Below are 25,710 nucleotides of genomic sequence, written 5' to 3' on the forward strand. Positions count from 1 at the left end.
TAGTGGGTTTCAGTAGGCCTTTAACATCAAATATGTTGTCTTTGTAGCATATTCAACTGAATATGGGTTGAAAAGGATTTGCAAATCATTGTATTCCGTTTATATTTACATTTAACACAATTTCCCAACTCGTATTGAAACGGGGTTTGTACATACATAATATATGTATACATCCATCCATTTTCTACCGCTTATTCCCTTTCGGGGTCGCGGGGGGCGCTGGCGCCTATCTCAGCTACAATCGGGCGGAAGGCAGGGTACACCCTGGACAAGTCGCCACCTCATCGCAGATATATGTATACATTAGTATATATTTACATATACACGTATATATGTATGTTTGTATGTATATATACATTACACGCATTTATGTGCATATATATACATACATTATATACATACATACATAATATATATATATATGTATATATACACATACATACATAACATATACTGTGTATATATATATATATATATATATATGTATATATATATATGGGGAGCACGGTGGTAGAGGGGCTAGTGCGTCTGCATCACAATACTGTCCTGAGTAGTCTTGGGTTCAATCCCGGGCTCGGGATCTTTCTGTGTGGAGTTTGCATGTCCTCCCTGTGACTGCGTGGGTTCCCTCCCACTTCCAAAGACATGCACCTGGGGATAGGTTGATTGGTAACACAAAATTGGCCCTAGTGTGTGAATGTGAGTGTGAATGTTGTCTGTCCATCTGTGTTGGCACTGCGGTGAGGAGGTGACTTGTCCAGGGTGTACTCCGCCTTCCACCCAAGTGTAGCTGAGATAGGCAGCAGCGCCCCCAAAGGGAATAAGCGGTAGAAAATGGATGGTAGGTAGGTAGGTCTTTATTGTCATTGCAACAAGTACAACAAAACTTTGTTTTCAGCACAAACCTGTTCAAGATTAGACAAACAAACAGTGTACATACAGGGTTACAGAACAAGAACGCTGATGGGTCGTCATAAGGTGCCCCGTAAAAGATGGGAAAAAGGTAAACGCTGGGGAAGGATGAGTAAAAAAATACAATCCAGACTGTGCTCCTAAGGGGGCCCAGTTCGGAGTGAGAAAAAACCTCCATAGCAAAGCATAAATACTTATTATAACATGCATCTCGAGATATCTAGCAACAGAGGGAAGGTAGTTCAAGGATATGGTGGTAGGCCGCAGCTCTCAGGCGCTAACCATCCACTCATCACCCCTACAGGATTTGCGTCGAGGGCGTTAGATTGGGGGACAGGAGGGTGTATGTGTGGCGTATATTTTTTTTGTGTGTGTGTATAAGCCCATAGAATGTCTCTGTTCCGCGGCCTTGATGTATTTGCCGTCGCTAGTCCAAAGTTCACAACAACAGGTGTGTGTCCATGAGAGACAAAAAAGGGAGTTTGTTGTGTTTTCCTGCAGTGATCTTCGGGAGAGTCTTGAAGCCAGCCAAGTTAAAATGATTTGTATGCGAGTGAAAATAAAATTTGCTTTTCACTCTAAAATTGTCTATGACTGGTTCTCAAAAACTGCGGGGTAGACAGTCCGATGTAATCCACAGTTCTTCCCGCATCCTCCAATCATTTGTGGCAGCTTTGGGGTACTTTGAAGACTGCAAGCAACTTCCAATTTGTCGACAAACCAGAGCAACGCTTACTCCAATCAGCAGATGTCCTGTTGACATAATTCCGAATAGGTGTTGGATGAATATATTTATATATATATATATATATATATATATATATATATATCCATCCATCCACCCATTTTCTACCGCTTATTCCCTTTCGGGGTCGCGGGGGGCGCTGGCGCCTATCTCAGCTACAATATATATATATATATATATATATATATATATATATATATATATATATATATACACGGTTTGCTTTGCCACACCTGTTTCACGACACAACATTCCAAAATTATTCTATCAGATTAATGTTCTAATGTTATAAAAAAATAATGTGTTCAAAAAAAATATATATTCAATCAATCAATCAATCAATCAATGTTTACTTATATAGCCCTAAATCACTAGTGTCTCAAAGGGCTGCACAAACCACTACGACATCCTCGGTAGGCCCACATAAGGGCAAGGAAAACTCACACCCAGTGGGACGTCGGTGACAATGATGACTATGAGAACATGATACTGTGAAAGATCAATCCATAATGGATCCAACACAGTCGCGAGAGTCCAGACCAGAGCGGATCCAACACAGCAGCGAGAGTCCCGTTCACAGCGGAGCCAGCAGGAAACCATTCCAAGAGGAGGCTGATCAGCAGCGCAGAGATGTCCCCAGCCGATACACAGGCGAGCAGTACATGGCCACCGGATCAGACCGGACTCCCTCCACCAAGGAGAGTGGGACATAGAAGAAAAAGAAAAGAAACGGCAGATCAACTGGTCTAAAAAGGGAGTCTATTTAAAGGCTAGAGCATACAAATGAGTTTTAAGGTGAGACTTAAATGCTTCTACTGAGGTAGCATCTCGAACTGTTACCGGGAGGGCATTCCAGAGTACTGGAGCCCGAAATGAAAAAGCTCTACAGCCCGCAGACTTTTTTGGGGCTTTGGGGATCACTAATAAGCCGGAGTCCTTTGAACGCAGATTTCTTGCCGGGACATATGGTACAATACAATCGGCAAGATAGGATGGAGCTAGACCGTGTAGTATTTTATACGTAAGTAGTAAAACTTTAAAGTCACATCTTAAGTGCACAGGAAGCCAGTGCAGGTGAGCCAGTACAGGCGTAATGTGATCAAACTTTCTTGTTCTTGTCAAAAGTCTAGCAGCCGCATTTTGTACCAACTGTAATCTTTTAATGCTAGACATGGGGAGACCCGAAAATAATACGTTACAGTAATCGAGGCGAGACGTAACAAACGCATGGATAATGATCTCGGCGTCTTTAGTGGACAGAATGGAGCGAATTTTAGCGATATTGCGGAGATGAAAGAAGGCCGTTTTAGTAACGCTTTTAATGTGTGCCTCAAAGGAGAGAGTTGGGTCGAAGATAATACCCAGATTCTTTACCGTGTCGCCTTGTTTAATTGTTTGGTTGTCAAATGTTAGAGTTGTATTATTAAATAGAGTTCGGTGTCTAGCAGAACCGATAATCAGCATTTCCGTTTTTTTGGCGTTGAGTTGCAAAAAGTTAGCGGACATCCATTGTTTAATTTCATTAAGACACGCCTCCAGCTGACTACAATCCGGCGTGTTGGTCAGCTTTAGGGGCATGTAGAGTTGGGTGTCATCAGCATAACAGTGAAAGCTAACACCGTATTTGCGTATGATGTCACCTAGCGGCAGCATGTAGATGCTGTAGAGTGCAGGGCCAAGGACTGAACCCTGGGGAACTCCACACGTTACCTTAACGTAGTCCGAGGTCACATTGTTATGGGAGACACACTGCATCCTATCAGTAAGATAAGAGTTAAACCAAGACAGGGCTAAGTCTGACAAACCAATTCGTGTTTTGATACGTTCTAATAAAATATTATGATGGACAGTATCGAAAGCAGCGCTAAGATCGAGGAGCAGCAACATAGATGACGCATCAGAATCCATTGTTAGCAATAGATCATTAGTCATTTTTGCGAGGGCTGTCTCCGTGGAGTGATTTGCCCTGAAACCGGATTGAAAGGTTTCACATAGATTGTTAGACGCTAAGTGTTCATTTAACTGCTCCGCAACAATTTTTTCGAGGATTTTTGAAATAAAGGGAAGGTGAGACACCGGTCGGTAGTTTACCATGAGGTCAGGATCGAGGTTAGGTCTTTTAAGAAGAGGATGAATAACCGCTTTTTTGAATGCTAGGGGAGCAGTGCCCGAGGAAAGTGATAAGTTTATAATATTTAGCACTGATGGACCTAATAATACAAAGAGCTCCTTGATCAGTTTCCCAGGAAGAGGGTCAAGTAAACATGTTGTTTGTTTTATTCCATTTATTATTCATATATATAATATCATTCATATATATATATATATATATATATATATATATATATATATATATATATATATATATATATATATATATATATATATATATGTGTATATATATATATATATATATATATGTATATATATATATATATATGTGTATATATATATATATATATATATATGTATATATATATATATATATATATATATATATTTATATATATATATATATATTTATATATATATATATTCTGTACGTATATTACGTATGTTTGTAAAATGTCGGGCTTTGGAACATGCACCTGGGGATAGGTTGATTGGCAACACTAAATTGGCCCTAGTGTGTGAATGTGAGTGTGAATGTTGTCTGTCTATCTGTGTTGGGCCTGCGAAGAGATGGCGACTTGTCCAGGGTGTACCCCGCCTTCCACCCGATTGTAGCTGAGATAGGCGCCAGCGCCCCCCGCGACCCCAAAAGGGAATAAGCGGTAGAAATGGATGGAAATGGATGGAATTAAAAGGTGAACTGTCAAGTCAAACTCATTCAGTAAAGTTTGGTTGCTTCTGCCATCTCGCGCCTGAGTCGGAAACTACATGATGTACGACCGATGACGTTGCCTGTTTACAACTGCCAATGAGCACGTGGCACACAGGACTCATCGCTACCATTGGACTGAATTGCAGTAAAAGAGGCGGGGACTTTGACACGAATGACCATTTGCGTTGGGTATGTAAATTTCTTTTGAAAACTTCCCGGGAAATCTGAGTTTCGCGGGAGGGCTCTTGAGCGCGCAAACCGTATCCCTTCATTCATCAGGCCGCTTCCTGAAGCCATTTCTCGACGGGGGAAACGAGAGTTGGCTTACTTTTAAATCCGTCGCATCTGCCTAAATGCACGTTCACGAGGAGCCATACGTTGCAAAAGTCGACGCTTCAGACTTCAACCTTTACTTGGCTGTGAATATTTTTGTAACCATTGCCGCGGATTAGCTTGTAAGTGTCGAGACAAGAAAAGGGGCTACCCCGAGAACAAGATGAGAAGAGGGATCACCTCGGCTCCGGACAAAGTGATTCTAGCGGGCGTCGGTAGCTCTCATTTGGACAATAATATCATTTTGACCGCTCTCTCGGATTGTTTAAACCCCAATCAAGGCAACGCCACTTATTTCCAAATAATAACCACCCCGCCGCCTTGCAACGTTACACAGACATCAAGTGTATGTTTATCTGAGCCTTCGATAGACAACATTTACACAACTCCACAACAAGCCGCTGCGAATGGAGCAGGACATCGACCCGCACTAGGAAGACCGCCGGTAATCCTCCATTCTGCATTTCCCCCTCACTAATGTTAGCTCGCTAGTTAGCCGAGCTTGTTGTTCTGCCAGCTAGCTGCTGCTAGCCGCTTTAGCCAGGCGGCTAACTTCCGAGCTAAGTTGTCCCAAGTGGAGCCCCGAAAGTGTCTCAGCCTGGCCGTCCACCGCACTACCAGGCCCTGAAAGTGCTTCGGCCCTTATTTAAACACGCGGAGGTTTACGTGAGCGGCTCGCTATGCCGACTTAGTGATGCTTTTTGAGTTCAGCCTCGCAGCCAGATGGCAACATCGGTAAGACCAGCAACGTTAGCGGTGGCCTAGTGACCGCTCTTAGTGCTTTTCATCTGGGGGGGTTGGGGATGGCTGTTCGGGCATTTTGACTCCACGCTAGCCTAATTTCAACCTTCCACTCAGTTTCACTTCAGGCCCTCGCTCTTAATGTCACTCTTTTTTTTGCCTGACTTGATCCCAGATGCTTATAAATCGTCCATTAGAATGCAACTTGGATGAAGCCCCCCAAAAAATAAAAAATGAGTTCGCTGTCATGGCTAGCAGCAATGTTCATGAAAAAGGTGGGATCACTCGTTTACTGACTTATTACATGTCTGCACTAATGTAAATATAATCTTCTCTGGAATAAAGTGCATACATTTCATAGTGAAACTCCAGTTGGTGCTACTTTGCACATTTCCTGTGTGCACAACCTGCCCAAAAGCACATCACAATTAGTATGTGCTTCATTTGTGTTTTTATTTGAGTTGGAATATGATTTAATTTTTGAGGTTTGAACTCGGTTGTGTGTGTGTTGAAGGCTCGAGCCATGATCAGTCAGGCAGGGGGTGAGGGGAGCTGCTGGCTGATATAAAATGGCTGACTTGTCAACAGTAAACTAGTCACCTACTACATAAAATAAACCTTTGCATGATGTACAGATGTGATTCAAGTTGGGGTTCCATTTTCTACTGCTTATTCCCTTTTCGGGTTGCGGGGGGCGCTGGCGCCTATCTCAGCTACAATCGGGCGGAAGGTGGGGTACACCCTGGACAAGTCGCCACCTCATCGCAGGGCCAACACAGATAGACAACATTCACACACTAGGGCCAATTTAGTGTTACCAGTCAACCTATCCCCAGGTGCATGTCTTTGGAAGTGGGAGGAAGCTGGAGTACCCAGAGGGAACCCACGCATTCACGGGGAGAACATACAAACTCCACACAGAAAGATCCCGAGCCTGGGATTGAACCCAGGATGGCAGGACCTTCGTATTGTGAGGCAGACGCACTAACCCAGGGGTAGGGAACCTATGGCTCTAGAGCCAGATGCGGCTTTTTTGATGACTGCACTTGGCTCTCAGATAAATCTTAGCTGACATTGCTTAACACGATAAGTAATGAATAATTACGCTAGTAATCAGTGTCAAAAATAAGGTTTGAAATATAAAACATTCTCATGCGTTTTCATCCATCCATTCGGTTTCTACCGCACCTGTTCAAGAAGTCGCATTAATGGTAAGAAGTATTTTATTTATTTCTGGTTAGCCTCAGAATAACAATGTTATTAAAAAGAATAAGATACTTATTATACTCTAAAAATGTTGGTCTTTCTTAAAAATGCACACATATGGTTGTAGTCAGTGTTAAAAAAAAATAAATAAAGGATATGGCTCTCACGAAAATACTTTTAAAAATATTTGGCTTGTATGGCTCTCTCAGCCAAAACGGTTCCCGACCCCTGCACTAACCCCTCTGCCACCGTGAAGCCCAAGTTGGGGTTGTCGCATCAAAATACTGGTACCACTGCAGCACTCCTAAAATACTTTTGTTCGTGGAGACTACGTGAAAAGTCACTAACACCCTGTAATGGTGACTATTATGCATATTGTGGAGTGTATTTATAAAAATATATTTTTGAAATTATTTCTTAGTGATCGAAAAGGGCAGGGTAAACCCTAAACATCTGCACAAGGTCGTCCACCTTTCAATATTATGCATCTTCCTACAAAGGGATCGTGACAGACAGTACGACAATATGCTAGTGGGAGATTGCTACAGACGTCCGGCATTACGCATTTTAAGGTGTAATGCTGTTCGACAGTATTTGAAATGATGGTGAATACTCATATTGTGCCACAGTTACGTCCTATCAGAATGGTTGTCTTAGTATTTTCTTTGGCTCATTTTCAAATGCTCATCCTCTTCGTTTTCATCTCGTCCATGACACCAGGCCAAGAGGAGGCTTGCCCTCGACGATTCAGACCACCATTACCAGTCAGACTCCTCCAGGACGTCCAGAGGCAGAGGTGCCACAATAACCAATGGGACACATTTAAAGACACCGAAAAGTAAGACTAGTGTGTATGTTCAACTTGGGATGAAGTTTGACAAGTTTTCCGACCGTTTTATTCAGCCACTTGATTTTTAGTTGCTCACCTTGTATGTGCCTAAACTCTCAAAAGGGGCCTATTATGAAATGTATCTCTACATTAAGGACACTATATATATATATATATATATATATATAAAACATGTAATTGTGGTTGGTTGGTAAAAATGTTGCATAGATTGCTTTACAGACAAACTGCTCTCTGACCCTCTCTTCAGGATGCGCCGTTTTGTGGGCGGTATTTACGTGCCTCCACTTCGACTGAGTCTTCTCCCTGTCAGCCATGTTGTAGATTTTAGCGCTTACATATATATTCTCGTGACGGATATAAGTTAGAACTATACACTACTTTGGTTTAAAAATGGCTCCAGTGAAGGAGGCATATACGAGCCAGTCTGCCTCACAACAAGACTGAAAAGAAATAAGGAACTTACCGACTACAATAACGGACTCGCTCAAAGCATTTGGGTTATATTTTAGTGTATATGTCAGTGATGTATCCAGACTTTTTTTCAGGGGGGACACCCACAAAACAGTCAGTCTACCCCAGGGTCAGCTGTAACTATTATAGTAGTATACCACCACCACGTATGGTGCAGATCTTGTAAGACAACTGCTAAAATTAAATAATGAATGTGTCGAGAATCGAACTCACGTCATGTGGAATAAAAGGTAAGGGTGTAAACCGGGGGTCTCAAACTCAATTTACCTGAGGCCCACTGGATGCAGAAACTGGTTGAGGCTAGGCCGCAAGAAAAGATTTCTTAAAAATTTAATAATGAATTTGTCGAGAATCGAACTCACGTCATGTGGCATAAAAGGTAAGGGTGTAAACCAGGGGTCTCAAACTCAATTTACCTGGGGGCCACTGGATGCAGAAACTGGGTGAGGCTGGGCCGCAAGAAAAGATTTCTTAAATCCAACACGCGCCTTTTAATGTATTCACCTTCTTTGAATGGCTTTCCCTTTAACATACTCTACAACAGGTCATTGCGTCCACCTTTTCAACATACAAACAGTGTGTCGGCCCAGCGACATGTTGTATGAGACTTCTGGAGATTCGTGTAAGTGACTGCAAGCCACCCTCAGTGTGACCTGTGTGGCTGTATGTCTTGCAGTCACGTGTGTGACCTATAGCCAGAAACAACAAATGACTGGGCTGGCACGCTGCTCGAACAAATTGTAGAAGGTGCTAAAGACAGTGCCAATACGGCACCCCCTGAACATTTGTTGATTGGTTGAATAAAATTTTCATCAATACAGGGATGGGAATGAAGATTTACAAAATCAGCTGAAAATGTTTTAATCCTAAAACACCAAACTTTGCGTAAGGCCGCACCTGAGTGCATATAATGCACTCTTCTGCTAGGGGGGTCAGGGGCATGCCCCCCCAGAAAAATTTTGAAATCTATGTTAGCTTAGGATGCATTTCCTGCTATTTTGAGTCAAAATCTAACAATATTCTCCTGACTAAAATTTCACATTTATTAGCAAATATTTTCATAAAAATGTATTGTGATGAAATTTATGTATACAATTTTACACATACATAAAATTCTTGCACACTTTTGCATTAGAGACAAAAATAAGCCTACAAATGGATTAACCAGAATTCTTCTCCGTAAACTCACTTTACTTAGATGCCTTGCCGATTTCGCGTGGTCAAAGAGTGCCACCTTTCCTCGAGATCCCTAGTTCACAATGTCCTTGCAATATAAGCACTGAGCACGTCCCGGTTCATCGCACTTTGCAATGAAATCGCTGATCAGTTCATCTACTTCTACAATATTGTTAATCTTCACCTTCAGTTTGATAGATATATCGAGCCATGCCCAGTTCCACTTGTTTCTCACGCCCTTATCGATATCTTTCGCTAATGAAGCATTCCTATCAGAAACTGTTTTGTCAATAAAGAAACGTGTTAATTGAGAGCTACTGTGTTTTCCTTCCAGATTAGTCGCCGATAAACACAACAAATATAAACAGAATACGAGTTCAGAAACGCTCACAATAATTGAGGATCAAGGACTAGATATTGTCGGCAAACGACGCGTGCAATTACGGGCAATGTCATTGGTTGATGTTGTCAGCTGATAGAGCTAGCCAATCTGGGGCCTTCACACATTGGCATTATATTTTTCGCGGGAATTCTCTGCCTTGTACTGATAACTAAGTCAACGCAGAGACAAAAACCACGAGTACCTAACCCCCCCTATAAATTTCTCCCCGGATTTAAACGATTCACAGAAATTACCCTCGCGGCGCCAAAATCGGGAAATTCCCATCTCTGGAAATAGAAGAGAATGGTTGCCCTGAAATTCGGGAGCCTGTGGCAAACATAATGCTGTCAAGCGCCATTCATTAAAAACTTGCGGGCAGCACTAATATTAAATTTTCATATCAAGGTGCGGGCCACAAAATAACGTCTCATGGGCCGCAATCGGCCCGCGGGCCGCGTGTCTGAGACCCCTGGTGTAAACCATTACACTACCAAGAAACTGCAATGGAAGACATGAAATTTCGCAAATATATTCTGTTTTGTTTCAATTTTTTCTTTAATTTTGCTTATGGAGTGGTAAGCGGCTTGACAAATTTAATACCGTGCGCTGTTGTTCTTTTATTCTATTGGCATTTAAAAAAAAAAATATATATATATCCGCTATCCAGATTCCAGACTGACCGCAACTTTTAAAATCGCACATTTTCAACAAAGTTTTGGTGGTTTACATTTTGTCGAATCCCCTCGCAAAATCTAAACTGCCTCCCGAAGCAGTCACATGGTATCCTTTTCACGTCATTTCCTCCCCGAAGTAGAAGGAAGCCTTGTTACGTGCTTGGCGGAAACAACCCCCTCAGTTACTTGATACACCTCAAAGCCTTGACACATTTCGTCACATCACTAGATTAAGCACACCACCACCCCCCACAGGCCATGTGCCCACCGGCCGCCGTCCTACTACGTTCGTATTTTCGAATTGTTCCACCTCTGAGTGGGTTGGCACCTTAGTTCGATAAAGTGAAAACAAACGAAGTTGACAATTACGTAAATGAACGAGGAAGTCCGTACTACTACAAAATAAAATAAGTCGCTACACTTTGAATTTTTTTTTTTTTTACCATCCATCCATCCATCCATCATCTTCCGCTTATCCGAGGTCGGGTCGCGGGGGCAGCAGCCTAAGCAGGGAAGCCCAGACTTCCCTATCTCCAGCCACTTCGTCTAGCTCTTCCCGGGGGATCCCGAGGCGTTCCCAGGCCAGCCGGGAGACATAGTCTTCCCAACGTGTCCTGGGTCTTCCCCGTGGCCTCCTACCAGCTGGACGTGCCCTAAACACCTCCCTAGGGAGGCGTTCGGGTGGCATCCTGACCAGATGCCCGAACCACCTCATCTGGCTCCTCTCGATGTGGAGGAGCAGCGGCTTTACGTTGAGTTCCTCCCGGATGGCAGAGCTTCTCACCCTATCTCTAAGGGAGAGCCCCGCCACCCGGCGGAGGAAACTCATTTCGGCCGCTTGTACCCGTGATCTTATCCTTTCGGTCATGACCCAAAGCTCATGACCATAGGTGAGGATGGGAACGTAGATCGACCGGTAAATTGAGAGCTTTGCCTTCCGGCTCAGCTCCTTCTTCACCACATGAAAATAAATTCAATAATATAATGTAGGGATGTGTATATATACAGTGTAATATATTTGAGAGGGTTCTAATCTTTGGCTTTTAAGTAGAGGCCATCAGTGTGGATCTACATTAGCTTTTTTATTTTATTTTTTTAAACTTACTCAACTTACGCAATGTATGTAACATGTAAACAAATACGCCATGGTGTTAATTTCCGTCTTTCATCAATCGCAATTTTTTTCAATATATATTGTCCTATTTTACAAATAGCCCATGATTTGCACACTACTTACTGACTAATGATGCACCAAAAATTCAGCTGTCGAAAGAAGGTTTTGCTCACCAAAACCGGCGTCTTTCCCCGCGCACATGAATGTTGTAGCTCACCCAAAGCTGACGGAAAAAAAATACACACAGGTCTCATTGCATTTAGACGAATTTGACACATGAGATGGCAATAGTTAAGTGAACAATTTGACCAGGAGTGGTGTATCCATGTCATATATAATTAAGCAGTGAGTAAGTAACTGTCATTACCTCCACTTTCAAGTTAATAAAGTACAGAATTTACTTTTATGACCCGAATCCAAACACACTCATGGTGCAGATCAACCAATACAAACATTGTCACACATACCACAACCTGCTCATTGAATTTGTGGATTTTATAAACGTCCAACATAAAAAAAATCCAAATGACACCCATTTAAATTCATTACAAGGGATGATGGGAAACATTAAAAACACTCTCCACACTTATCCATATTTGTCATATTTTTGAGTGATTAAAAAAACCTTATGGAATTTGTCATGGAAGTAAACAAGGTACAAATTGAACTTTCACATACTGTTAACTAATTATAATTATTATTTATCCATTATATAATGATATATACAATATATAAAAGAGAGAGTGAGTTACTTTGCATGCAGTCCACTTCTGCTCCCCGGCCCAATTTTTAAGCCCAATGAGCCCCCCCCCTCCCACTGTCAAAAAGTCACATTTGAAAATATCAGATTCCAAAGGGATTTGAACTACCTCCTGAATCTGATGCGAAAAGATCAGATTTGAAAGACTTATCGAGCATTTAGACAGCCCAAAAAATCTGATCTTTGTCATTTTAGGGCAGTGCTTCTCAAATGTTTTCTGTTTGCACCCCTCCACACTCCACTGTGACTATGAATAGTATAATTTGTCCGTAAAATTGTAATAACTCCAACTCTGCATAACATTGTAAGCTTATTAACATTAAAGGAAACGACACACGGGTCTTTCCTCATCTCCCACTGTGGTTATAGTAGGGCTAAGTGCTACTTACGCTTCATCCTATTCTGGCAAAAGAAAAAAAGCTTATTATCTGAGGTCTTGCACCCCCATGGCATTGCATCGCACATTTTGGGCAAAGAAATCCGATTTGGTGTGCAGTGTAAACGGCCTAAATTTTCCATGGATGTCAAAATGAGTGTGATTGCCCACGATGTACCAGCCAACCTCTCACACAAAGTCAGTTGGGATAGACTCCAGCTTACCTATGACCCTAATGAAGAAAAACTGATGACACTTCATAATTTAGGATATTTTAGCTAAAAGATTCCTGTTTTTAGACAAATGTTTTTTGATTTAGTAATGACCTTTACTTGCCTTTAGCCTTTGTAGAACTGACAGCCGGTAAGAGTCATATCTTACTAAAAAGACTATTTGTCAGCACACACCCGTCTTTTACCTAAACACTAAAATACCCTAAATTATAAAGTGCTGTAATAAAAAAAAGTGTTATACTTATTAATACATTATAAACACCATCAATATATTTTAGTGTTTATTTTTGTCGTGTTCTCTTCCACTGTAGCGCCTAAGTCTCCACCAGAGAGGACGCGGTACGACACTTCCCTGGGCCTCCTAACCAAGAAGTTTGTGGATCTGCTAGCTCAGTCTTCCGATGGTGTTCTGGACCTAAATCTTGCAGCAGAAACTTTGCAGGTAGTGTGTGCCCCCATATTGATTAACTGTTTGCTTGTATGTAGGGTTATAGACTGTTAAAGTACTGTATATGCTCGCCAATTAATCATATACCCTGTGTATGACATATACATAAGTGATTTAGTACCTGCACAATTGATATCTTAATTTACTATTGTTAGTCCAAGTACTTTATCAGCGTACACTAACATCAGCATTTATTTGCCATGTATATATTATCATTGCTATTATACATGACGGACCCAAGACGACACAGTAGTTTTACACTACATTCACAGTTTAATACCTTTTCAAACTTAACATTATCTTTGGAAAGTCTTGAACGTTACTGATATTGTCACATTGCTCTCACTCATTCAGAGTCCCATAAGAACAGTGGAGTGATGTACTTTTGTGTGTACAGGTGCAGAAAAGAAGACTGTATGACATCACGAATGTACTTGAGGGAATTCATCTCATCAAGAAGAAGTCAAAGAACAACATTCAGTGGATGTAAGTGAAGGCATGTAAAATATCCGCGAAAACACGACATTTTTAAATATTCATTATTGCATGGAAATAATGTCCGCGTTTTTTTATGAAACGTAGCATGTAAGGATGGTTGTCAAAGAAGTTGTGTCAAAAGATGAAGATAATTTTTTTAATGACATTCTGACTTTTTTATCAGCAGTCAAGCAGTATATATACATCTGTGACTTCTCAGCGCAAAAACACACCACTGGAAATGTGTCTCGTGAAAACCCGTTTGACCAGAAATCTAACAATAATATAAGTTTTGTGAGTTAATTATGTAAACTCACTACAATATCAAAAAAAAAAAAAGGATCCAAACATTTGTTGAACGAGCTCCTCGGTCGCAGGCTCTCGTTGTTTCTCTTGCCTAAACGCTGCACCGAATTACAAGGCGTGGTGCCAAAACAACCTCGCAACTTAGCAGAGTTGTCGTGTCCTGCGTTCGCTCTCCAAGCCACAACGTTGAAGGCTTTCTACTTTGCTGCTACACATATTTGGATGATCACTACCCGAACACTGTTAGTTGTGAATCAGCTGTCGTTCTAGAGCATTTATTAGTAGCCAGTGAGAATATATATTTTTGACGTGATGGATGTAAACACTAAACAGAGGTTACAACTCCGGAAGTATATTACCAGGGCTCGAATTTAACCCCGGCAGCCACGGCAAGGGCCGTGACGGCCCTTGTCTTTCGCCGTAATGCCCCAAAAATTCATTACATATTTCTGATCAAACTCTTAATGTATCTGTCCCAGCATCTACCTGTACATATGAATTTACATAACTTTATAAAAAAAAAACCCTTCCTCTATCAAATTGTAAAAATAGAAATAAAGGCATCGTGTCATGACAAAAAGTTGAAAAGTTGATATTATTAAAGAATTTAAAAAAATACTTTAAATATATGGATAACGTTTATCTATAGCCTTTTTATTAGACATTACAAATGACATGGTATTACGTTCGAACCCCAACACTGCTTTACCTAACAATCAGTAATAATGATTTCAATATTGATAACAATAATCTTAATTATTACTTTGGCCACAAGTAGAATTCCAATATCTTATACATGAACACTATTTTTAATCTGTCTGTCTGTCGGTCTGTGTCTCTCTCTCTATCTCTCTCTTGTCTCGGTGCCCTAAAATATGAGCGCTCCTTTAAGGCAACACTTGCCTTGACTTCAAAAAGTAAAAATTTGAGGCATTTATTACCTAAGGGGGCGTAGCTACAGGATAGAGTTGCCAAATGATGAACGTTTTCAGATTTCTTTGCACGCATAATAATAGAATTTACATTACATTTTTAATAATAATGGAAATTATCCATCAAAAAAAAAAAATTCTGTGGTACATGTAAGTGTCAAAATGACAGCCAAAAGAGGTTGGTAGATGACAATAAATCTAACGATAAAATAGTGCAGAAATACATCCAATTGCAGGCAATGTAGTCTTGATTTTCATAATTTTCTTTCGAGGCTTGTGTGCCAGCATTTTGTGCCGATAAAAATATTCCCCTTTTTTCGTCATTTTTTTCTCTTTTATCCCCTCAAACGATGCTCATTTGCCTGTAAGTGATGACTATAGGCTTCATTGTGCTTCAACGTTGTCACAAGACTGCATCTTGAACCTGTATAGCGGACTTTCGATTATCTGCCAAAATAAGAGAGGCAATAATTGGGACTGGACATCCTTGCGATATTATTTCCGCGATGTAGGGTTATTAAATCAAATATTTTATTAGAGAATCATAAAAAGAAACGTTACTTTCTAAATATATATTTTTTTAATTATTATAGCCTTCTAAACATGAAATAACACCCACTTACACCTTTACACTCGTTTCACCCAATATAGTAGCCTTGACTTTATCTTTGAGTTTGTATTGCACTCACTTACCTGTAGCCCGGAAGATCCTCCAAGTGCCATTGCTATGGTCATCAGTCGGCCACTACAGCAAAGCAACAACGTTGAAATACTAAATTCCTGTAAGTTGACTTTAAGTGCTGAAACCACAGGAATAAACTCTTGGTCAACTACGACCATTAGCTTTGAGGTTAGCGTTCCGTCTTAGCTTTACATGACTGTGTTGTCGTTCCACATCGATCATATCAACGCTGTTATTGATGTTGAAGATAAACTGTTAAGGAGTCAGGCTCAATTCGAAATCTCCCTCCCTTCGACTTGACCCTCCCCTCTGGCTCCAGCATTTAGTGCCATGGCGAAGTATTGCAAATACGCCCTGAGGCATACAAACGTTGCACAAAGTCTCACTACGTCATCAACCCTCGCCGTTTGCCAGCAGTGACGTAAGGCAGATGCGCCAAAAGTTTACTTTCAATATGCTGTCGCGCGCGATGTTCGGCTTTGCTTGTGCTTTTCTTAATTTCTTTCGCCTGTTTTCATTGAGAAGAATACTGTTTAGGAGACAACGCTTTTCCTGAAATATGCAAGTGCTAGCACTTTAACTTGCAGTATATAAAATATGTTTCATTGTGTATTTGTGTTTGAAGCCAATATTTACGTGTAGTAGCAAATATTTGAAGTCTGACTGTCATTAAAACCACCAGTGTCATTCTTATGAAAGTCATTAATTACGCTTATTATTAACATTTGTATGCTTCTCTGGGTTTCTGGTCTGCCATCTTTATTCTCACACTCGATAGTGTACGGAAGTCTGCAAGTGTGTTGTACTGTACTTTGCCCTTCCCTCTCTGCCCGATGAATAATTAGAACTCCTCTTGATTGACGTGAACACGCAAAAACAAGTAGGAGGATGAGTATTCGAATTGAGTTTAAACAATGGTTTAGTGTGGCTGAAACGGGGCTTAGGCTAAATAATTATTCGTTTAAGGGGTTATCCAGTTTAGTGTAGACAGCCTTAATCTCCACTTTGAACACTTTGATAGTTTGGTGGCCCTCTCAAGTGCTACGTTGGACGTCTGATGCTACTTATATCGCCCGGGTTAAGGGTTCGCCAATGTGGAGATGTGTTATTGAAGAAGCAATAGTTGGACGAGGTCCATTAAAAAGTTTCTCTACCAAAGGTAACTTGAAATTGTCATGATTTTGATGGAGTAGCGCCAAGTTTAGCCGCCTACTGTTGTAAGCAGTGTAACCTTTAATTTGGAAACGCCACAACATAATTAACAGAAAATAAGACAAATACTGCACTGTGATACACATTATACACAAATAAAACATAATTTAACACTTAATTTAGTACAAAAACATGTAGAATATGCTTATAAGGAAAAAAGTTTAAATCTGCAAGACTTGAAGCATGACGTAGGAAGGGAGAGCTGAAAATAAGAAGACAGGCTAAATACAGAGAATTATGGATTAGCAAAGATGACCAATGACAGCTCTGTGATCCATGTAGACCTGGGTCGATATTCCACAAGTCAATTTATCAAACAATTAATGAAACTGAACTCTGTAACTTTGCCAGCTTTGATAAGTAGTCATGGCATGCATATTTACAAACTGCAGGAGCGGTCACTCTTTACATCGGTTACAGGAGCTCCAGGTGTTTTTACTACATGCACATCAACCGTAATAATTATAACCGCTGTAAAACTCCTGATGTTCAGTATTATGGTATTAAATAAAAATTATCGAAAAAACATGATTGATAACCATTCTAATAAAATTATGCACCATACTAGTGTTAGCTTGCTTAAATTCTAACATGAAAACAAGTGACAATAACCTCTTTCCCTATTAAGAAATGTCAAACCCCAATCTTAACTTGTATAAACGCATTACTGTCTCAACAACTACGATACCCTACTCACACCGAGCATAAAGACTGAGGTGTCTTTTCACAAAATGACCGATATAACTCAACAATCTTGAGTTGAAACAGACTGAGATATGTTCAAATAGGAGTAGTGTGTGAAAATGTACTTTTCAAACACAATCAACAATACCGTGATAACCATGACTGAGTATATTTTACTGTTATTTGTTTGTTTCACTGAACTTTGTAATTGAAATTTAAACTTTTAAATATCCATGTTAGAATATACAAAAAATACAATACTTTAATAACCTACAATGATTTGTAGGTCTATATCATCCTGCAAAATGTATCTGCCCTAGCCTAGATCCGCCTTGCAGTTAGCGAGTTTGAAAATATTTTTTTTTATAAAGTGTACAAAAAATCTGCTGCTTTGGAGGGGGAAGAGCGAGCCGGCGTCGATTACACTGGGTTTGTGACGCTGGAGCATAATCAAGCTCGAGGCCATAATTCACCTGTCCTCTCCTGGCCCCTCCCTTTTTGTGCTTACATCGAGTCGTTGCAAGCTTGCCATCACCTGTACACTGCTACATTAAAGAAGAACTGCACCCCCCCACTCCCTCCATCGATTAAAATAACTACAAAAGACATGACGACAGATGTATTATTTTTTTTGTGTGCATTGTAACTCGCAAGTAAACGTAAGTAAAAGTCCGCTTACAGTGGAGCCAATGGGAGGTCCTCTATTCTCCCCATAAAACCCAATAAAAAACATCCAAAAAGCGCCAAAAATAATAAAATGATCAACATACTGAAATATGAAATACTATAAATGTGTCCATTACTACATTACATGTATACTTACAGCATTTTATTAAACCTTTAACAGAGGTTTTGGATGTTTTTGTTAAGGGCTTTATAGGCAGAATAGCACGACTCCCATTGGCTCCATTGTAAGCGGACTTTTGATTGCATTTATTTAATATATAGAATGCATTGAAAAAAATATATTCTTGGTCATGTCTTTCTTAATTATTAAATGATAGGCAAAATAAAAACAATGCTGTTCCCCTTTGAGGCAATTTCTGTGATTTTGTGGGTTATATTAGCCTTACTTTGAGTCGTTCTGATATTACTATTAAAGAAGTTGACTGCTGTCATTACTTACGAGAGGAGCAATTCCATTAAAAATTGTTACATACACTAATTTACTTAATAAATGCGCCTTCTCTTTTGAAAGTGTAACAATAAAATTCCATCTTATATGTCCTATTTTTTCATCATTTGCATTGATTTGCAGGGTGGATGGATTGGCTCCACCGGATGCCTTTCCATTTGTTAAAAATTGTACAATTTTTGCAGCAACTTCATCATTTTTTTCTTAAAGGGGCTGCAGCCTTTTGGAGGTTGAGGGCTCACTAAACCAAAGACAAAGACTGACAGCAGAAGTTTCTGCACTGGCTGAAGAAGAGCAGAGACTGGAGCAGCTCATCCAGAGATGCAGCCTGGACACAAGGCACATAAGCGAGTCAACAAGCAATCAAAAATATCCTTTTTTTGTCCTGAGTCGTTTCACCACAGTCTTTCCTTTCCACATCCTTTAAACCAGTCTTCATTAGCTTTCATCAAAACACTTGCTCAATGTGATGCCAACTACAATAGTATCAGACAACTCACAGCAAGTGTTACAAACACTAAAATACAGTATGTGCTTAAAGAACACCAGCAATTTCAACACATCTGTGTAATTTATACTCGATCGTATTTCACACATTAATTTCTGGGTGGGGGCTACAGATATGCTCTGACATACAGAGTTTTGTTTCAACAACATATACATGTACACATGTGCATGCTATTTGTAATGAGTTCTAGCGTAGCATAGATATTAAAAGATGACATCTAAGTGCCATGCATCTTTTCTGCAGTTTTTATGCCAATTATGCCCTGGGAACATATCTCACTAGTTTAGTTAACAAGCATGTAAAGGTAATTTTTTATATCAATGCAGCCGCTTTTGTAATCATGTGAAATTTGTTTGTGCTTTTGAATGCAGTTATTTCTTTGACTTGTTGTTTTCCACATATGCCTATGTCACATATGAGGACATCAAGCAACTGGGAAACCTTCAAGACCAGACTGTTATTCTTGTCAAAGCGCCTACAGACACCAAGCTAGAAGTACCAGATCCTGATGAGGTATTTCTTTACACTCACTTGTGCCATCATTCACAATCCTTATGTAAGACAGGGATACATATGTTTTACTTTTTTTAATGCATTCTAAATAGTGAATACATTCTACCAAAAGTCTGTGCAAATTGGAGACATTGAAAGTCGCTCTATTCTGCCTATACAGCATAAAAAAACAGCCAAACACTTCCATCAACATTTTATATACATACTATAAGAATAAATATAATGTTGTTGCAGGTACATTCATAATATGTAATATTTACATATTTTCCTTATTTTAAGCATACTGTAACAAATTAATTTCACAGAGTCCTCGCATTGATTACTTTTTCCTTCAACTTCAACACTGACTACAACCTATGCAGACTTCATTAGAGCCAACAAACATAATAAAACATTTACCGTGCAATGTTTGCTCTCACTGGGATGCCGACTTTTAGGCTGTTGATATATTCTTGTTTAGATGAAGAAGGACTCATAATCCTCGCAGAGTTAAAGGTTTTTCACCTGTCTTTCTCGCCGTGTCCGAGTATATGTTGGCTGTCTAGTGTACCAACTTCTCAGTTTGTCCACATCGTTTTACTATCAAGGTAAGAGACATGCTTTATAATCTAGAATTAGCTTTCAAAAGGTCAGAGGCGAGTAACAACAGCAAAGGATGTTGCCTCAATTCGCCGCTAAATGTAGGTGTTTAACATTAGCGCTTTTGGTTAATATTCAGGTCACAAAATTTAAACGGCGTATTTTTGACACTTTTTGGATGGTTATTTATTGTATTTGATGGTCAGAATAGAAACAATGACGTCATGTCTCCTATTGGCTCCATTGTAAGCAGACTTTTATATTTGTTTATTTATTAGTTAGAATGCATTAAAAAAGACTTAATTGTGTGCTCTTGTCTCTCATAAAGATTGTGAACTTTAAGCAACATTTAAATAAGGGAGTACAATTCCACTTTAAATTTGACAACATAGTGTTGATGTTGCGGTTGTCCTTGAAGACATTTTACCTCATGAGCAGGCTTCATAAATTCATGCTTAAAAACTGAATCGGGAAACTGTAGTCTGAGAAGATGGCGTAGGACCCATGTATTTATCCTCTCAGTAGTAGCATTGCCTCAACATGAAGGGTTTCACTCAATTGGAATGCAAATGCGGCATATCTGTGTGCATGCAGACTAAATAGAAGCAAGACAATGGCCATGTAATTTTCTGTTTGCTGTTTTCTTGTAAGAGTGTAGTTGGCAAGTCAAGTGTAGTTAAGTTCAAAATGGTCTTAAGTTGTAAAAAGAGTGCAGCACGGTGGTAGAGGGGTTAGTGCGTCTGCCTCACAATATGAAGGTCCTGAGTAGTCCTGAGTTCAATCCCGGGCTCGGGAGCTTTCTGTGGGGAGTTTGTATGTCCTCCCCCTGATTGCCTGGGTTCCCTCCGGGTACTCTGCTTCCTCCCACTTACAAAGACATGCACCTGGGGATAGGTTGATTGGCAACACTAAAAAAAATTGGCCCTAGTGTGTGAGCGTGAATGTTGTCTGTGTTTGCCTTGTGATGAGGTGGCGACATGTCCAGGGTGTACACCGCCTTCCACCCGATTGTAGCTGAGATAGGCTCCAGCCACCCCCTGCGACCCCAAAAGGAATAAGCGGTAAAAAATTGGATGGATGGATGGATAGAAGTTGTAAAAAGCATGTGACTACACTTGAGGTAAGGCCATGACGAATTAAACTCCCCCAGTGGTGATTTAAAAATGCCTTATTGTTGCAACAAACTTAGCAAAATGGTGGATATACTGCAGCTGCACTGGAAAATACTATTTTACCCGAAGTATACAGTGTGCAGGCTATCACTTTTATGATATTCACTTCCAGGCAAAAGTTATGAAACACCTTCCTAAACATGTGGAAATATTTCCAAACCACATTGTTGGGAAAACAACTGCATTGGTGTACAATGTTCGTTATTTCAGTCAGCTACTTGACTTAATTGCAGTTTTAATTGAGACCTTTTCTTTCTGCAGAGTTTATCCATCCACTTGACCAGCACCAGAGGTCCTATAGAAGTTCTCCTATGTCCAGACGAGGAGAATGACCACGGTAGTCCTGTTAAAAATGGCACCACAGATATCAATGGGAACTCACCGTTCCTCAAAGTCCTTCAAGGTATGCTGTGTTGGCTCAAGTTAGTTGATAACCTGCTTCCAAACGCTGTGTAAATAAAGCCTCTTCTCTGCTCCAGATTCAAGTATCCCGACTAAGTCCCCCAGGACCACCCTGGCACCAGGCTCATCTGTCACCGTCTCAGCTCTCTCGCCCATCTCTTCCCCGTACACCAGCCTTCTCCAGCAAACGGAGGACCAGATCCCCTCCTCCCTGGGGCCCTTCTTGAACCTGGGTCCCCCTCTCCTGGAGCAAGATGACTACTTATTAGGTTTGGGAGACGATCAGGGAATCAGCGACTTGTTCGACGCCTGTGACTTTGATAGGATGCCCTCACTCGGCTTGGATGACCTCCTGTGCAGCTAGCGCCAGCTGATCCATGTCCTCATTAAGTGCATTGGAATGAGCTGGGAGGTCTGTGACTTTAGTTTGTTTAGGCCAATTCAAAATACAAGAAAGTTTGGCAAAAAGGGCTTTTTTCCTCCAGTCCCAGGCAGACAAAAGGGCATGTTTACTCCCGGTGTCACACACAGCCATGTTTGGCTCAGACTCTGGGATGACTCCAGTGAAGCTAAAGGGGTAGCATGATCGGTACTTAAGATGTCTCATTTGGCATAATACGCATTTAAGAAGAATAGCTGCCTTTTTTTTTTTAAAGGATTTATGCCATCATATTGACGGGGCAGAGGGAACAGAAGACAACTCTTGGTTTGAAGGCAGGCTTGAAGTTTGCAAACTACTGCGCACATTTCAACACAAATATCAAAAGTTCTTATTATGTAACAGAATTTCACCTGTTTGACTGTTTGGTAGGTTATTTTGTGTTAAGAAAATGACATGAAGTGATGTTTCAGGCCAACAATTTGGGCACAATTAGTAACCTGAGTCTGAGTGATTCAGCATACTGTAGATCTGGAGCCATTGCACTTATGGGTACAATTGCAGTAGTGGAAAAGTAGTGTTTTTCAAAACACGAAAGGTTTATGCTGATTTTCAGTAATACGAAAATCTTTAAAAGTTAACAAATTAACCAAAGGTATTCATAACCACTAACACCAGTCAGTCTGGTTATCACATTGGATGGTCAAACTTAAATTAATCTTGACAAATAACCATGTGGATTTAGTAGCAGTGACTTGATCCCTTCCTCTGTCTGCTTTCTGCAAGGCAGCTTTGGTGAGTAGTCATTTTAAGTTGAATAATTGACTTTTGAATTGATTTTTAAACCATAGACTGAAGTAGTAAGGGTCATTCAAAAAAAAGGCGCACTTCGCCTTCAACTAAACCAGAGGTCAGCAACCCAAAATGTTGAAAGAGCCATATTTGACCAAAAATACAAAAACAAATCGGCTGGAGCCGCAAAAAATTAAAAGCCATATTACATACAGATAGTGTGTCATGAGATATAAACTGACTTATGAGGACTTAAAGGAAACTAAATGAGCTCAAATATACCTACAAATGAGGCATAATGATGCAATATACTGTATACATACAGCTAGCCTGAATAGCATGTTAGCATTGATTAGCTTGCAGTCATGCAGTGACCAAATATGTCTGATTAGCACTCCACATAAGTCAATAACATCAACAAAATTCACCTTTGAGCATTCATGCACAACGGTAAAAGTTTGGTGGACAAAATGAGACAGAAAAAGAAGTGGCATAAAACACGTCTTAGAAAGTCGGAGAAAGTTATACATTTAAAAAAACTAGGGTGAGTTCAAGGACCGCCAAAATTAGTAGGACAAAACGGCGCTTGCCAAATACTCGAATCGGTGAAGCATGTTTAATATAAACTGTGCTTTGTAACAATTAAGGAGGTTTGTGTCATGTTTGTCCTACAGAAACCATATTTTTAAAAAAAAGTCCCCCCCCCCCCTCATCTTTTTCCATTTTTCATATATTTTTGAAAAAGCTCCAGAGAGCCACTAGGGCGGTGCTAAAGAGCCACATGCGGCTCCAGAGCCCCAGCTTGCTGAGCCCTTAACTAAACAATGTTTCACAGCCATAATCATAATGGTGAAACCAAGTAAAATGATTTTCTCTCGCTCCCGGTGGCTTCTTGGATTAGTTGACCCATCTGATGGTAAAACCCAGTTGTCTTGTCTTGAGTCTGTAGTTTTATTCAACTCGGGAAACCTGCAGATGCAGGTAGTATTGCTGCTGTTAGTATGAGCTCTTCACTCACACAATTGCTGTGTGCCTGTGTAATTGTGTGTCGGAAGATATGGATTGCTCAAGATTAAAGCCTGCCATGTTTTTTATTCTTTTTTTTATTTTCTAAAAGTGTTTTGTGCACAAGGTACCCCGGGCTACCTCTCGCTTAGTGTTTGACAATACCATAGTAACAGTAAGGCATGGACGTAAATGTCTTTAGCTGATTTTGTCTTGGAGGTTACCTTTTGTGTTAGCAGTGAAGGTGGATATCATCGCACTTAGAACTTTTATTTGTGTGTGAGCATCCATTCCTACACCTTTTTTAATACACTTGTCACATACTGATTAGTAGGAAAATGGACGGTTATTCTGTATTGTATGTGTGTGTCTGCGTGTGGGTTTGTTTTTTTCCCATACAATATTTTGAGCCCCAAATCCAAAATTCTCTATCACCACTGAGCCCATGTGTCCTTAAAATGGCCATTACAAGACTGGAATCAGTGACTTCTGTCCACTGCTGAAGTGTCTAGCCTTGCTTCCGTGACACTGTGTGTCCGTTTTACATTTTTGGACTTTTCTTTCTTTTCATTTTCTTTTTTTTTATAATCTTGCATATAAACTACCTGATTTGTTCCAATTTTTCAAGATGAGGAAAATCTGGTGTCTCTATCATAAGTGAACAAATATCTCCATTCTTTGTCTCGAAAGAAGTATTAGGGTTACTCTGAAAAGACAATACAAACAATAACCACAGAACTACCAAGTGACATATTTGCAATTTTTTAAATTTTTTTTATATAGCTTACAGCGTTTTCCTTGTCTTGCAACTTTACAGCTTCTCCCGTTCTTTTCAGTGTGTCCCTAATGTTCCTCTAGAAAAGTTAATCTGCTTTTGTGTTGTTGAGACTGCCTTTTTTTGGAAGGATTTTGTCTTACCATGAAAGTTTTTAAAAGAAACTAGATATTTTTGTAGTGCCCAGTTAAATCTGTACTGTTCCACGGGGTGCAAGCGTGCGTCTCGTGGTAATTGTTGGATGTGAAGCACCTGCAAATTAAATGATTTTATTGACAATATCCCTAAAATTTAAACTGCACTGCTTTACATGTTGTGGTTACGCTAAACTTGTCGCCAATTCAGTTAACTTTACTCTCCCAACAGAGTTGTCTACTAACAAATCTAATAGACATCTTGCTTTTAAAATTTGGGTGAAAGGTTGTTTGTGTGATGTCTGTTTAGTATCTTGCGTTTGCTGTGTTCATGAGTTCTGTTAAATGAGGAATTGAGGGTTGTGAATGTATGTGGGGAGGGGAGGGTGAAATGGGATTTTTGTTTTGTACTGTCAGGATTTGTAATTGAACATTTGAATAAAGGAATTATATGTGAGCAAATATTGTTACATTTTGATGTGTGCATCGGAATTATTTACAATTATTGTCACATTTGGCTAGAAATAAGTCAAAACTTCATTGGAGGTATCAACTCAAAAATATTAATGATACAGTTTGGATGATGACAATTTTTAATAACTTGACCTTGTGTGTAGAGTGTCCGCACTGAGATTGGTAGGGCGTGAGTTCAAGCCCCGGCGGCGTCATACAAAAAAAGACTATAAAAATGGGACCCATTACCTCTCTGCTTGGCACTCAGCATCAAGGATTGGGGGTTTAATCACCCGAGCGTGGCATTCGCTGCTGCTCACTGCTC

The 25,710-nt window shown here is 40.1% G+C and overlaps 1 protein-coding gene across 2 annotated transcripts; it reads left to right on the forward strand.

Annotated features, from left to right (window-relative positions):
• The first annotated feature begins 4,712 nt into the window (after positions 1 to 4,712).
• On the forward strand, positions 4,713 to 24,112 carry LOC133562206 (transcription factor E2F3-like). Of its 2 annotated transcripts, none has more exons than XM_061916178.1 (8): positions 4,713 to 5,259; positions 7,482 to 7,599; positions 13,109 to 13,239; positions 13,643 to 13,731; positions 18,884 to 19,042; positions 19,580 to 19,694; positions 21,707 to 21,848; positions 21,925 to 24,112. In XM_061916178.1, exons 1-8 carry the CDS (start codon positions 4,978 to 4,980, stop codon positions 22,209 to 22,211), a joined length of 1,323 nt encoding a protein of 440 aa, XP_061772162.1. In that variant the 5' UTR covers positions 4,713 to 4,977; the 3' UTR covers positions 22,212 to 24,112. The 2 variants fall into 2 exon arrangements, with proteins under 2 accessions (XP_061772162.1, XP_061772163.1); XM_061916179.1 differs by lacking the exon at positions 4,713 to 5,259 and adding an exon at positions 5,297 to 5,549.
• Positions 24,113 to 25,710: the final 1,598 nt, after the last annotated feature.

The sequence above is a fragment of the Nerophis ophidion genome, linkage group LG11 (assembly GCF_033978795.1).
Source record: "Nerophis ophidion isolate RoL-2023_Sa linkage group LG11, RoL_Noph_v1.0, whole genome shotgun sequence".
Taxonomy (NCBI): domain Eukaryota; kingdom Metazoa; phylum Chordata; class Actinopteri; order Syngnathiformes; family Syngnathidae; genus Nerophis; species Nerophis ophidion.